Here is a 16,108-nt window from a genome sequence, read left to right on the forward strand (position 1 = left end):
AAAATCTCACAAGTAAATGAATTGAAATACATTAGTAAATTAAATGTGGACAAGTTTCAACAGTAATGTGTAGAGAGAGCTTTTGGGTCGGGTACTTTAAGAGACATTTAAAAAAAACTTCAGACTTAAATAATAAATCTGACCTGTATGAAAGAAACATTAACATTTAGTTATAAGGAAGTCAAAATGGACGCACAGGAAAATACAAATCATAAGTGCAGAAAGACACTGAAGACACTGTCAGAACTGAGTTTGTTAAAGAAAACGTTTCAGTCGGCCATGGACCTTCTACTGCGTATGGGATTTAAACCCTTTCTTTCATTACATTGGTAAAAGCAAATCAATCTTAGCTTTTGAGGCTGACAAATGTTATATGAATTGCCTTTCATTAAAGTAAAGTAAAGCTTTTTAATTTTCTATTCACTCAATGCTGAAAAGCAAGAGAGTGCAGCCGTCTTTAGCATCGTGTTTTTGTTTTGGCCTTAGTCTATGGCATAAACTTAGCGAGTGGCATCAGCAGCAGTGAGAGCCAGCAGGGTGGAGAAGATGGAGAGCAACCAGAGAATATCGAGAGCATGTTATCACATAATGACAGCCCAGCAATGAAAACACACTGCTGTGTCTCCAGGAATAGCTGCTCAGTCAAACTGGTCAAAGTAAGCGAGGGAACTGAAAACTGTCTGGAAAAGATGAAAAGACGTTTTTACAAATGGCTTTTATTCTGTCTTCATCATGTACAAACTTTTTGGACAAGTTAAAATAATAATAAAGTCTTACAATAGCAGTTGCTTTTGCCTGTGGTTTTTTACGTCAAACCAAATCCAGCCATATAAAAAGCAGGGCTTTTAAGTACTTGGAGTTCAAAACATTAAATATAGGCACTGTTAAAAGGACAAAAGTTTTAAGACAACAGCATTGTTCAAAGGCATCCTCCGCCACTAGCAGGGAAAGAGCGTTTGCATTTCAGATAATAAGCATGAATCCACGTTAACAAAATCCTGTATAGGAGGAGCAAAAGTACAAGTTAAGCTGTCACAGACTGGGAGGTTATAGTGGCAGCGTGTGGTGCTGTGCTGAGTTGCAGACCACAGGAATGGCCTATTTTAGGAAAAGATCTCCTCCTCTGAAAGAAGAAAGCACAGCTCGACTCCTCACTGCTCGTCCGGGATGTCTGTGGGTAGGATGTCTGGTTTGCCACTCGGGCTCTGTGATATCTCCCCTGACCAGGAAGAGGGGGTGACCTGATTATAGAGGACGTCCTGAGAGACAAAAAGTGGCTCTTTGAGATTTAGGGTGTACATGAGGAACAGATTGAGAGCCACCATGGCGAGGAGTGGGAAGAAGGTCAGGCCTGATCCGAAGCCTCTCCAGGAGCTGCACGCGTTCAGGCTGACCCAGTAAACCAGCCTGTAGAGGATTAAACAAGACACGGGAAACTAGATCAAGTTCAAACTTCACTGATAAAAAATCACAACCGCCCTGACAGTGTTTCATTGAGCATGATTACTAAAGCCTGGCTCGCTTCAGCAGAAATGTCTATATCCAGAAATCATGACCCAGTAACTTCAGTTAATCCACAGATCTGGTTGTGATCAGTTTCATTTTGCAACTATTTCCTTTCTTTCTACCAAACTGAACCTGCCAACCATCACATAAGAAAGCGGCTTATGCTCATTAGTTTGCAGGCTTCGGTTAGTAGAAGGAAAATAGTCCCTACATGAAACTGCTCACAAAAATCTATTGATATCTTTTTAGTAACTGCTGGTTCATGATTTCCGGAGAGAGACATTGTTGAGTTTTTCACACCAAAAAAAGTGTAATTCCAAAATTAAATAGCGCTACAGTTGGAGGAAAAATATGTAGTTTTGATCTGGTTAGATGCCCCTTTAAGTAACAGTTTCAACACAAAGATCCCCCTGGTCCCCCTTTGAGCCTCACCTCCCGAAGATGAACATGGCGACCAGAATGGGTACCAACTTCAGCTGTTCTTGAGGCAGCAAAGCGGCCATAACGACAAGGTTGAGGACGTAGAGGAGTAACTGTTCCAAAGACGCCGTGACAAACCGCTGGTGCAGAGCCCGTCCTCCGGGAAACGTCTCCTGCAGACTGAAGGAGGCTGTGCAGAACTGGCACACTGCACCCATCAGCATCGCTGCCAGGGACGAAAGAGCAATGAGTCAGTTAGCATCTTGAACCAACACCATTTTTACAAAAACAACTCCTAGCTGCACTTAATTTCCTCTGACAGCATTAGCTGCTTTGTCATTATAATATCTTAATTTGAATACAGCAACTGCCGGCAGGATAGCCTGCATGCAAATCCACCTCAGTGAAACCAACTTGACAAATGGGTGAGAGGGAAATGACCTGGAGAGGATTTGGTCTGGATGTTTTTTGCCACCTGCCCTCTGGTTTCTGGAAACCCCGTTGGAAAGTGAATAAAATATTCTGAAACAATTAGGCCACAGCCTAGGAGAGGAAAAAAGCAGCCAGCCTCTTATTGTAGTTTCCATTTAAAGCTGTGTGCAGGGGAAGGAAATTATGCTTCTCTGCAGAGGCCCGGGGAAACGTCTGCTGCACTGAGGTTGGAAGCACATGAAATTAAAAGGGACAGGAGACATTGAAGCATTCCGAGACGAGGCGGCCAGACAAACCAAATCCTCTCTTAATCTTTATCTCTCATTTGTACCGATCACATGGCTGTTTTTTCAATATTAGTGTGCTGGTGTGTGAAGCGTACCTAGCAGGATGGGGATGGCGGCCACCACGCAGCAGCAGAAGGTGAACACGATGCGGCTGGCTATGTCGGGGCAATCTGGGGCTCTAATGGGGACGTAAAAATAGAGTGCATAGAGGATCCCGGCTGCACACAGAAGAGAGGCCAGGACTGAGAAGAAAGCAGGAACTCGGCCGCTCTGACAGCATTTACACTGGCAGCAGCGGCAGCAGCACTGTCCCCGATCTGAAGCCTCCTCTGCGGCCTCGCAAGTCTCTCCTGGCCCCTCTGAGCTCCACACTGCCAGCTCAACACTCTCTGGCGGGGGGGCTATCAGAGGTTGACCTTCATCGACAGTGCAGTCAAGATTGGTGGATTCTGGGCTCCATCTCGGTGTGTCTGTGCCATTGGGAATGTCTCCCTGAGAGGCCGGGGTTGGAAAGCTGATGCAGTTTTCCGTGGCAGCGTCCAAATTGTGTGCTGTGATGATGGGACTGGAAAGATTTTGATCCAGCTCCCCCTCCTCCTGCTGATCGGCTCCTGGATCCTCTGGGTGGTCGCCATCGGGAGGCTGGTGTCCGGGAGCAGAGCCTGTGCAAAGCAGAGCAGATTTTAATACACAATCCTAATCCATAAGAGAAAATGATAAGATAAGATCAACCCGGTATCACGGCAAGACGTGAACATGTGACGATTTACCATGCTGGGAGATGTGAATCGAGTGTGACTATTAAAAAATAAATCATTAAGTCAGGGTAGCATTTGCTTGGTATTTCCGGTTATTTCTCCACTGGTTAACATGGGTTAACAATACTGTGTAACTGTCACGTTTGAAGGGACGAAATCGTGACATCTTCACGTCTGGTGGTAAATCGTCACATGTTCCCGTCTTGCCGTGATATTGGGTTGGATAAGATATGACTTCTTCTCATGCAGTAGTTTTGCATACAGCTGCATTCAACGTCAAACAATCTGTAGCCAGAGGCAGACTAAAACATTACAAGAACAAACAATACAAGAAGAAGATATATAAAACAATATTGCCTTGTAAGATTAAAACCATACAAACAAAGGCATTATACAACACATACTGAGAGCATTTAGCTGCAGACTCACACTAATCAATCACTCCCTTACTGCTTGTCGACCCTGGGTCTCAAATAACATTTTGGATGGCAGGATTAACCTATTAGGAGGCCCCGGGCCAAAACTGCTGTTGGGCCCCTATTGAGCTGCCCTGCCCCCGTCCGCACTTCCTCCACGTTCCCACAGTTACATTAGACACAAAAACCAACCAGTAGTCCTGCTGAAACATGATCACTAGTTTTTGTGTCAACTAGTTGTTATAATTTGACTAAACATAAACCACTTAAGAGTATGCATCACATAAAGACTATCAGATAAAGTGAAGCAAGGGCCCTATATCTGAGAAATGACTGAGCGTTTAAGCACTTCTGGGCAGTAAATGGTTTTATTGAACGGGTTTTATGTTTAGAGGCCTCAAATAAGGTCTGTGGTTAACACAAATTGAAGAGATTTCCATATTTTTTTCCACGACATTTGTCAGTAAATACCCCACTTGAATTATGAAGCTTTCATGTCTTCAAAAATAGGATTGGTAACAAGCGGTTAAATCATACCACTAAACGCTGACACGCGGAGTCCACATTTAGTTTAGTGGTGGTTGTGAAGTCATGTGGCAGTGGTGTAGTTCGTTTTTAGCCATACAGTAACTTTCTACTTGAAGTAATTGTATTCACACTTTAAACATGGTTAACAGATTATATAAAAAGATTATTCTGCCAAAGAAATGTGTACGTTTTTATAAACAACAGAGCTTATTATTGCTATCTTGTTAAATTGATGAATAGTTATTTTTAGCTTTGAATGATTACAATCATATTATATATAACCAAGTTTAGTTTACATCTAGAAATTTGCAGCAAATTGCAGAAAGTAGAATTGTGGACATCTACAGACGGTCACTCATCTTTTAGAAGGGTGTTTTCATTGTTGCAATAGGCAATTGTATTGACGTCTTTTAAACATCAGAATATTTTTCCCTGGTTCAGGGGTTGCAAACATTTCACATAAAGGTCATGCTGCACAATAACCAACTGTCTGCCTTAAACTCATCTCCTGTCTGTTTTGACAGCAAATCAAAAACATTTCATTGTGTCATGCACAAGCCCAGTCCACATGGACTTCATAAGACACCACAACTGCTGTTGCAGTGGGGAAATGTCGAAAAACAACATGAAACAGACAAAGCACTTTGTCTCATGTCTGGAGATGGACAAATAGTATCTGCTCCACCAAAAAAGGCTCCTTTCCTAAAACACAACTGCTGGTTTTGTTTTGTCTGTTTTAATGTTTCAGAGAATAACACGAAGAAGGACAAGTTAGAATGTCCTAGAATACTGAGTTATGAAACAGGAAGTCTTTAATCTCAACTAACAAAGCCCTTTCTCTTCATGTTGCCTTTTTCTAAAGCAAATGGTAATGTACCTGATCGAGACTGTATCTGGAACCAACTTAATACTGATTATAAGGAGACAAGATATTAAGAAAGGTTTTTCAAACCTCTCAGTGCTTTGTTATGACATCACCAGCAAAATAAACAAATAATGATATGTCAACCTGTATGGACATTTTAATTGCAAGGCATTAATGTTAATTTTGTCCAGAGCTCCTGCAGGTAGTGCTACACATCTGCTCAATCTTAGAAACTGCTTTTATTGTGTGATGCTTATTATCTGCTGCCCTGCTTTAACTCTCAACTCTCTTTGCTTTCAGTCTGGACTCAAACTCCACTTCAGCCTCTGCTAATTTGCTCTGGCTTTCCCTCAAATCCTGCAGCTCTGTGAGACAGACAGAGAAAAGAGGCTCTAATAACTCACTCCTCGGCCGATCGGTTGCTGGTGGCTGTTCAAGGGAGTGCTGGGAGCCGGAGACGGAGTGGGAGGACGAGTGAAGCTCCTCCACCGAGGATTCTGGGCTGTCGGACACCGGCGCCAGAGAGATCTGCGTGTCCAGGTCCAGGAAGGGGGAGAAGGAGAGCCGGGTGGGGTCTATGTCCTGGAGCTGGTTGATGATGTCACTGATGGACTCCTTCATGCTGTCCAGCTCCTTCACGTTCTGCCCGTTAGTGGCCTGAGGCCCTGAGGTGCTCATAGTCACACAGCCTGAGAGGAGGAGGGCCAGACACAAAAACAAGACCAGAAACCGTTAAAAACACAAAACCAGGGAAACACAGGGTCGTAAAACCTGCTCCATTTTCTTCAAAGTGTTGGAGAGTCGGAAGTGGTGCATGCCTTTTAAAAAACACCCATTTATCTTTTATTAGATTCACTATTCACTTTCTTTTAAGCAGCAAGTTCAAAGTGCCTTTCAAAATATTACAAAAAACAAAAATGTTTAAGAGAGGAGAGTTGTTTTTAGATATTATCTTTTTATATAGTAATTTGTCCCCCTTTCTTATACCTGTGAAGCACTTTATAGCTTCTGCTTTAAAAACCTTCAGTTCACCAAAGGCACAACAGCCCTCTAAATTAGACAAGTATGGATCCTTAAAACTCAAAGACTGTCGGGACTTTATGTGGAGTGATGTCAAACTGGTCATGTGGGAAAGGGGCTTTTTTTTGGTGAATAAAGGAAATCACCGTTGATATCTTTGTGGATGGTTGTAGAATATCAGCACCGATAGCTAGTCAGTATCTTACTCTTCAACGTCACGCTGCTTGTGCATGTTTGAACTGTTTTATGACATTTTGGCTCAATATTCAGTTTTATTATTTGTCATGCTTTTGCTATTAGTTTTGTTTGTTTGTTTTTGTCTTTTAAAACCGGGCCCCACGTCTTATAACTTAATGCTGAAGTCACTTTTGATTGATTCCTTTAGAGGATTGATACATTGATCTTAATAGTGATATTGCTTCAACTGGAATTAAATTCCTGAAATCAGTGTTTTTAAAATCTTGGATATGAACTTACATGGAACTATATCATAAAGCAATATTTCAGCACCATACTTCCCAATCTGTAAGGCCTCTGACCCTGTATTTCAGGTTATGACCTCGGTGTGGTCATGTGGTTGTGAGCCTTGCTCTTTGTCTTCCAGGATTTTTAGGGATAAAAATGTCATGTTGAATATTTGTTTAGGGAAAGGAGGTGTGTCCAAAATGTAAATTGAGAGATGTTTGAAGGAAGTAACCATATGTAATACTCACATGTAAATAGCAAACTAAGAAAAAAGGAATACATGAGTTTCTGTAATGTAAACTATTATTTTGAGGCATTGAATTGTTCCTACTGTCAATCCCCTCATGACTCATTCTGACAGACCTAACAATGAAGTACAGAGAGTTTCAACATTAAGGAACAGGAAAGATGCTGGTCTTTGGGTATATGAAAGGTGCTATTTAAATGTAATTAATTATAATTATTATTATTATTATTATTAAGATGCTGGAGATGCAGAAGCTCCCTATATACAGCAGCAAATTGTGACCTAAATAAACCCTGCCCTATATGCAGTGGAAAGCATTTGGGTTTCGGGTGAGATGTGCGAATAAACCACCCACTGCATCTACAGTGTTATAGAAGTGATGCCCCTTCATTTTGTACAATGTTTACAGACATACAAATCGCTGCTTGTTCCTAAAGGAAGATTTGAATACGTCCAATGAGTAGCCTTTCGGTAATTTCTTACAAAAAAACTTAATAACGCGTCTGACAAATGACTGTAAAATAAACCATGCGCCTTTGACGGTCTGCCGTTATTTGGAACTGCATGCTACCTCTCAGAGGTTTTCATTAACATCTGCAGATTCAGTTTGGAGCGTTTTCTTCTGGATGTTTTCGGTGCACATCCAACAGTGGCGCAGAATCTGCACGCAAAATCTTCGGCAGGGATCTTTCTCCAAATAAATGGGCACGATACCATAGAGCGCACATAAGGACTCATTGGGCTTTAATGTCGGAGAGGAGTAAATCTCGCTGGTTATCAGAGCTGGCGTGGATGTGGAAACGCGCATAGGGGGCAATGTGATTTACTGCCCGTAGAAAAAAAAAACACGTTTCTCCCGCTGCTGGGTAACTCTCTCTAACAAAATGTGTTTACAATTTCTCATACACAAGCAACTAAAGTCTGGACTGGTATGGTTTTGAATAGAGGCTGCAGGAAATGCCCAATTTGGTGATATATAAATCAAACGCGCCTGCATGAATGTGCGCCTAAAGGACACAATAGTTTTTCTCAAATAGCAGCAGCGCTGAAACCTTATATCAAGTGGCCATTCAGCAGCAATTACAGCAGTTAAAGTCGGATTTCGGGCACAAATGTGATTGAATACAACTCCATTAAATGCTTTCCAAGCGGGTTATTCTACTAGGCATGCGGCATATAAATGGACTTACTTTTGTTGGAGGTTGCAGAGTATTTGGTGAGTTTACACTTCTGGCAGAAAAAGAAAAAACCTCTCCGTCCTTCTCTTCCTTTCTTCCCTCCCCCTCCGTTTGCTTTTTGTCTTCCAGGATCCTGAACTTCTGAATCAAATTTCAGGTCGGACAAAATACTAGCATTTTCCTCCGCCCACAAGAGTTTTTTTCTTTCCTGGGTACCATGTCCAACACCATATGGAGCAAATAAAGCCCGGAGGAGGAGGGGGAGGCACCATCTCTCAGTTTACCTCCAAATTTAACACCAACAATCACATCCATCACAAAAACGAGTTTAACTAAACAGGCCAGTAAACATTAACTCTCAAACTAAAGCTCAGTGATCCTTGTATTTTCCTACGTGCAGTGTAATGACGTTACAGCACCACTGTGTGTTGTCCTTTATTTATTACAACACCATAATGAGCTACAAGCTGTTCACAAGGAATGTATAATTCCACATTTGCAGCCTGTGGATTGAATTAATGATCAATAGTGTCTTTATTATTTGATCGACATATATTTCTCATCACCAGCATTTCAAAAATCACTTAATTGCTTAAGTAAGATATTACATTTTTTAAAGCATAAATTATTGTTTGAAGCATACATATTTGCTGTTTTTAAGCCTCTAAAATGGGAAGCTTTTCTATTTAACATCATGTTTTTAAATAGTAACTTCAAAAATACTAGACCTTTGGTGTCCCTAGCTTCCTTTCGTTAGATGTTATAGTCTAAAGGAGGAATGAATTGTTCTTAAGTATTTCTATATCACTATAATATAGCAAATCTGTTAAATAAAGCTATAATTTAAAAAACAAAAACGTATTATGCTGTTTTTAAGGAGTCGTCATTGTTGCAGCAAAGAACATTAGATCCATGTCTTCTTTGAAAAGTAAGAAAGTGAATATTATAATATTACCACAACCTTAAGCTGCAAAGTGATGACACCTGATTCCCACATCTCTGCCAATTGCTTTCCTGAACCCGACACTGGTGGCTCTTTCCTGCTGCACAGGAAGTGAAGAGTTGTATTTGTTCAGCAACCGGAACCACATTAGATCTACTGCTCAGAAACACAGCTGAAACACTCAGTTATGATAAACCCAAAATAAAATACCTGACATGAGTTTCTGACAAACCAGCAGAGGATGTATACCGGGGTCAGACTGTCCTGTGGAATATGTATTATTTCATAATATTAACAGTGACAGGATGACTCATAAATGTGACTTAATTCTGATTAATCAGTTAACTCACTGAAAATATTCACAGCTGTCCATTTTAACATCTTCCTCCTCCTCTTCATCATCGGGAAGCAGCTCTCATGACAAACTTTAGTATTAAATCAAATATTATTTCACAGAACTGAAACAGATTAAACACATCATCCTGGAAGTGAAGCAAGTGTGAGTGACGGACAGGACAACTTTATTTCCATTTATAATCAGGGTGATTTCATTGCATACAAAAGCATATCTAAAATATACAGAGATAACAGCAGTCGATTAGATATATCATTAATAAATAAGAAAATCACAACTACAAAAATCATATTTCAAGTTTTTTTTTTTTAAATGTACACAAACACTGGGCAGCAGTTTATTGCCCTGAGGGATGAGTCTTGGAGACACAACGTTTTGGTGATGAACAACCAGCAGCATGTTTGAAATACTGATCTGTCGTCTTTTAAAGACATCAGGTCCGTCACAAAAGGTTAGCTAGTTCCAACTGCTTTTAGCCAAAGCATTAGAAAGAAAACGCAAGCTGTGAAAGTCAAATCAAGTGGTTCAGTGAGGGAGGGGAGGGGGGGAGGGGGGAAGTCTTGTTAGTCCTCCGACAGCAGCCGGTGGAAGTGATCCTTCCTCTTCTTCAGCACCTCCCGAAAGTCCTCCTGAAAAAATATAACAGGAGATATTTGGCCTGAATGATGAAACCGGTGAGGAAAGACAACAAACCTGTTGCTGCAGATAACCAGCCGCTTTATTCAACCGACTGAAACATCTAGCAGCTGCACTGATCAGAGGAATAAAACTGAGGGGATAAAAACACAGGGAAGTCTGAGGTCATAGTGAAACCCTTCTACTACTTTATGGATAAATTCTTCAACATTGCAAATACATTTGAGGAATTTAAACTTTTCTCTAACAATCTACAAAGTTTGCGGCATCCCTAGACACCTAACACGTCTAGCTGGTAAAACATTTAAACCTTTACTATAATGAAGAATGGGTCATACATTTGGAAGTGTCTTGAAAAAATGTGAACCGTTTATAAGATTATTGTCACTTCTTTAAAAAAAATATTGTTCTCATAGCATAAGTTATAAACTTAGTTTGTCTTTTATCCCTTACCACAGGTGCTTTTTTTTGTGTGTCCAATAGTCTCAGCTTGGAAGTTTGTTAAAAAGTGTGTCTGTTCAATGTTCCAACAAGTTTTAAATCATTGATGTAGTAGTGATCAGAGTTGGGTGTAACGCGTTACAAACTAACTAATAATATTACTTTTGTCGGTAACGGAGTAGTGTAACGCGCTACTTTTATAATTCAGTAATCACACTACAGTTACCATTATTGCCCAGTCATAATCACACCGACAGACAAGAGGGGTTTCCGCCGCAGGTTTATAATATGTACGTAAAGTGCGCGTCCACATCTCCACGTGCAGTGCTGCATAAACATGGCTGAGTCAGCGATAACTTTCGAGGGGTGGAGGTATGCCCATTATTTTGAGTTTGTCCTTAGAATAGACAGGAATGTGACGGTGAGGTGCAAACTGTGTCCAGGCCAGAAGCTGTTATCCACTGCTGTAAACACCACGTCAAATCTCAACAAACACCTACAAAGAACACATGCTAAGGTGAAGCTAACGCACACGCTATTTGTTGTTTGTTTATATCACGTAGTCTGTTCTTCTTCTCTGTGTTCCGGTTGTTGCCTGTTTTGAATGACGAATACACACTACCGCCGCCTGCTGGTAAGGATAGTTATTGCCACTCACGCATGCGCAGTTCGTACGTGCTCGGCAAGTAAAGTGGCAAGTAAAGTAACGAGTAAAGTAACGAGTAACTTTATGTAGAGAGTAACGAAGTAGTGTTTTAAAAGTAATATATTACATTTTTTTTAGTAACGACCCCATCTCTGGTAGTGATTATCACAGTTATTTTTGCTTGAAATGCAGATCCCTAACTTCAATTCCCCATTCATAGGATCTGAAAAACACTGGTGTGTCAGTATGAAGAAGGCTTTTGATGCATACATGTAATACGTAATAATCATAAAGCTGATAAGATAGGGTATATGCAGGAGTCCTGAAGTCAAATGTAATACCTTTTTTAAGACCCTTTCCATACATTTTAAGACCTCATTGCCACTGAGTTCTAACCGGTTACATTGGCGACACACTTCCTATATACAGTATTGATTGTCCTTCCTCCTTATCTTCCAACGCAAACTTCCATTTCCCCATAACGATGTTGTTTAACAACCGGCGTAAACGGACCTTCACGCAATCGAGCAGTGAGCATGCGATGTCCTGTTCAGATGACCGCAAATCCAACGGGATGCCATAAATAAACTACATACACAGAATCATTGATTACATTCAGGCACACTTTAAAATACAAACTCTTTGGCAGGGCTCTCGACTAACTTTTTTCACCATCCTCCCGGAACCGTCCCGAAATACAATCTAAGCCGTCCCGAAATTAATGTGGACCGTCCCGAATTTAAAATATTAGTTTTTCTACTACTTATCATTAGTTAAAATCATTCAAAGTGACCTTTAACATAAATAAAACATCATACAAATCATTAGATGATAATTCATCAACCTTTTTATTTGAGTAAATCAGTCAATCACATGAACAAAGGCCAAATATATTTAAACAAACACACAAACGAGAAAATTACTCATTAGAGTAATTTTCTCGTTTGTGTGTTTGTTTAAATATATTTGGCCTTTGTTCATGTGATTGACTGATTTACTCAAATAAAAAGGTTGATGAATTATCATCTANGCACGTTATCTACGGCCACACATTTACGTAAACCACTGCTCACATTCGCATCTGGTTACAACCTGGGACAGGGATCCCTCCTCTGTTGCTCTCCCTGAGGTTTCTCCCATTTTCCCCTTTAAACTGTGGATTTTTTTCTGGAAGTATTTCCTTGTACGATGTGAGGGTCTAAGGACAGAGGGTGTCGTTTTCTCATACTGATATTCTGTACAAACTGTGCTGTTGTATTTGTTGTAAAGTGTCTTTATTGTAAAGTATTTTTATTGTATATACAGCACTTTGGCTCGACCAAAAATCATTTAAAAAATGTGCTATATAAATAAAACTTGATTCGATTTGATATGTAATTGATTTAGAATAGCCTCAATAGCAGTGTCTAAGTGTTCCCACACGAGTGAGTCAACTCGGTGGATAGGTGGGTTAAAAGGTCTGGACCAAGGAAGTCAGGATTCACAATGTGTCCAAATAACCAATAAGAGGGACAAGGTGTTTGTCTTTTGTACTGTCACAGGACCAAACAAAGCGACGGTGTTGGCACGAAACTGTAAGTAGCAGTAGATGCTTCTGAAACTGTTAATAAGTAACAACAACAAAATGATTTAAGTAGGAATTATAAGGCTCCTTAGAGTGTGCTGTGGTGAAACCGTTGTTCTATGACAGGCATTGCACCTGTGGAGAGACAGACCTCTGTAAACACACTGGCTGTGCTGTGAGATTGTTGTTTGCAAAGGAAGGTCTGGAAATAGCTAACTGGGCAATTTCTTTTTAGCTGCAAGCGAGGCACACCTTGGGCTTGTTCAGCTCTGGGGGGAGGAAAAGGTTGTTTAAATGTCACCTCCTGACCCTAACTACACACACATTGCTGCGCCAGCCGAGAAATAAGTTATTTGTAAATGTCTCAGATGCCCTAAGGCCATGGCGTGTGTGTGTGTGTGACAGAGTGTGTATTTGTGACTCCGTGTGTGAAGACTGTAAATGAGAGCTGTACAACACTGAACATGACATTTGCAATATATGATATCAAGCTAGCCAGCCGAAGGCCACATGCTGCTAAATGCTCAGTGAGTTAGTCTAACCCAGTGTTTCTTACCTTGGGAACAGACCACCCAAAGGTGACAGGATCCCTTTGGAAGCTTTCAACCTGTTTTATGAGTAGGTCGATTTGCCAATGTACTGCCAGATTGGCGGGCCACTGGGCCAAAAGTGACCCTTCTTGGGGGTAAGTATCATTTTATAATGTATATTTATGATGTTTATTTAATAACTCAGTGTGAAAGTTATGTGTACACAGGGTGTGTTTAAGGCCTGCAATTGTATTAAAGATTTTCTCAAACTGACCATCTGCCGCCACCACCACCATCTCTATTTTACTAACATAGGCCTGCTATAGTATATTTTATAGGAGAATAAGTGAAGGATTAATTCCTGAGGATGAAATATAGATTGCTGAAGGACATTTTATTCAGGGTGTGTGACAATTTCATAAAAAAAAAAACGATGCCTTTTTTAAGAGACTTATAATCAGAAAGCGAGAAGCAAGGGGAAAAATTGCATGTTTTATGTACAAAATGAAACACAAACGGTCACAAACTCACACCTTTCACTTTTTCGTTTATAGAAACTTCATGATGTAGCTTTTTTTTCGTGTGAACATTCGTTTAATTTTTTTTAATCTACGCTTCCTCATCACAATAAATATCAGTTCAAATACCAGGTAAAATAAAAAATTGAAATCTGTTTCGTGATGTAAGTTTAGGACTAGAAACCACAGATGGTTTACAGCCCATCCGAACCCAACGCCTGAACAGTGCTGATTTACGATGACGATACCCTTCAATAAAGACGGCGGTCCAATTATTTAAAATTCAATCAGCATTAACGTTGTCACTGAGGCCAGACAACAGACATTAATAGGCTCTACATCCCCTGCGCACTTTGCTGTCATTTGCCTCTCTTCCCTGTTTCCCTCCCTCCTCCATCTTCCCCTAGTTCTATTCATTTGGTGCAGCTATTAATAGCCCGGCCACCCGCCTATCAATACCATCACAACTCCAGCAAGACAGAGGATGTGGGCATGGCCCAAGCCCAGCCAGTGGAATGAGAATAAATGAGCCAAACTTCAGAAACCTGGTCTTATGTAAGGTGATAGAGAGGCTCATCAGACATCTAGATACTATAGGAAAGAGACAGAGAGAGCAATGTAGAGAAATGGGACATAAAGAAAAAAAGATAAAAACGTCCCAATTTCATGGATAATTGGAAACTGAAAGATCGTGAAAGACAAAAGGGAGAGATTTACACATTAGGTGCAAGACAACAACAAATATGTGAGGAAAGAGAGGAATCCACCAGCTCTCTCAACATTTACACACATTCCTTTCCTCACATTCCCCCCTCAGTGCCTACAACCTCATATTTATGGGTCCACATTCCTCCCTCTCCATTTTCATTTTCTTTCCATCTACCCCCCACCTCCCCTCTCACTTTCTACTTATTGATCGAGGCAGGTTCACCCGCTTCTCTGCGGCAAAGAGAAAGACTATTGCATTATCCATAAAAGCAAGGTTTTCTGTCTGCTTTGAGTGTTTATATCACCTCCTCATCGTCTTCCTCCTCCTCCTCCTCCTGCTGCTGCTGTCTGGCCTTTGTCACTCAACCTACTGGTTTACAAATCTCTCGATAGAAATCCAAAGATGGGTCACACACCTGCTCGATCACATTTGGAAAGTTCCTTTTACTACGATTTATAACTGTTGAAAACCTGGACAGGAAGGCCAGCTCTAGCTCAAAGAGCTATTGAAAGATACAATCAGACAGAGGTGTGGACTCGAGTCACATGACTTGGACTCGAGTCAGACTCGAGTCACCAATTTGATGACTTTGGACTCGACTTGACAAAATCACAAAACACTTGCGACTCGACTTGGACTTGAGCCTTCTGACTTGAGGTGACTTGATAATTTAATTCAGAGGTCTCCAACACACGCCGATCGCGAGATGCCGCTAGGAGAGCAGACTCACTAGGATCATACCATTATGTGAAAGAAGGGTGGGGGGCAGACGCTCCAAAGACAACAGGTGTAATGGTACAGGCCAGCTACACAGAGCGATGGGGAGACGGATTTAAATGCAAGCGTGTCGGAAAAAGTCAAGAAATGAGCGAAAACCGAAAAGAGAAGCAGCATCTGGCTGCATTTCAATGATATTGGGAAAGCTGAGTGCAGGATTTGTAAAATGAAAATAACCTTCAGAGCAGGGTTTTTTGGTAACTACTCAGGATTTATTGTCAGAAGAGGGAGAAGTTCAGATCTTGTACTTGAGTAAAAGTCCAGAGTGTAGGAATACTCGGTTACAATAAAAAGTCCTGCATTCAAAATGTTACAAGTAAAAGTACAAAAGTATTAGCATCAAAATATACTAAAAGTACCAACTGCAGAGGGATCTAGATTCAGGTGTTCTTTTCCCCATAGAGACCGCCTCGCTGCATATTATCCCTTGCATAAAGATAGATTGTGGGTCCCTTATAACATGTTGTACACAGTGGAAATAAACATTCTGGTTACCTCAACATCAGGGATCTTATTCATTAAACTCCTTCTGAATCAAACCGTCACGGTAGCCTTACCTTACTGATCCCTCTTAAATTAGAAAAAAACACGTTACTTTACCAGCAGAGGGAAAATGTATTATTAAATTATTAATGTGACTAATAAAGAGCAGTTTGATTATTAAGTATTATTCTGTTGATCGATGTCATTACATTTGGTGAAAAGCACATAATGACTTGTTTATGACTCGTTTTGTCAAAGTTTAGGACTTGGACTTGAACTTGAGCGCAAAGACTTGAGACTTGACTCGGACTTGAGCGCAAAGACTTGAGACTTGACTCGGACTTGAGCGCAAAGACTTGAGACTTGACTCGGACTTGCAAAACA

At 40.7% G+C, this 16,108-nt stretch overlaps 1 protein-coding gene across 1 annotated transcript; it reads right to left on the minus strand.

Annotated features, from left to right (window-relative positions):
- Positions 1-700: 700 nt before the first annotated feature.
- On the minus strand, positions 701-8,246 carry LOC104946923 (transmembrane protein 79-like). The gene is made up of 5 exons (XM_010772832.1): positions 8,135-8,246; positions 5,617-5,901; positions 2,741-3,307; positions 1,939-2,152; positions 701-1,407 (listed from the first exon to the last, which is right to left on the minus strand). The coding sequence occupies exons 2-5, from the start codon at positions 5,888-5,890 to the stop codon at positions 1,152-1,154; spliced, it is 1,311 nt and encodes a 436-aa protein (XP_010771134.1). The 5' UTR covers positions 5,891-5,901; positions 8,135-8,246; the 3' UTR covers positions 701-1,151.
- Between the last annotated feature and the right edge of the window lie 7,862 nt (positions 8,247-16,108).

This window comes from Notothenia coriiceps, unplaced genomic scaffold (assembly GCF_000735185.1).
Source record: "Notothenia coriiceps isolate Sejong01 unplaced genomic scaffold, NC01 NC01_scaffold00011632, whole genome shotgun sequence".
In the NCBI taxonomy this organism is placed as follows: Eukaryota; Metazoa; Chordata; class Actinopteri; order Perciformes; family Nototheniidae; genus Notothenia; species Notothenia coriiceps.

Bases quoted from the DNA above. Each gene is read 5' to 3' on its own strand.
- LOC104946923 (XM_010772832.1), bottom strand. From the start codon at position 5,890: ATGAGCACCTCAGGGCCTCAGGCCACTAACGGGCAGAACGTGAAGGAG. The intron at 2,153-2,740 runs GTACGCTTCACA...CGTCCCTGGCAG, and splicing joins CGCCATCCCCATCCTGCTAG to CGATGCTGATGGGTGCAGTG. The intron at 1,408-1,938 runs GTGAGGCTCAAA...AATCCTCTACAG, and splicing joins GCCATGTTCATCTTCGGGAG to GCTGGTTTACTGGGTCAGCC.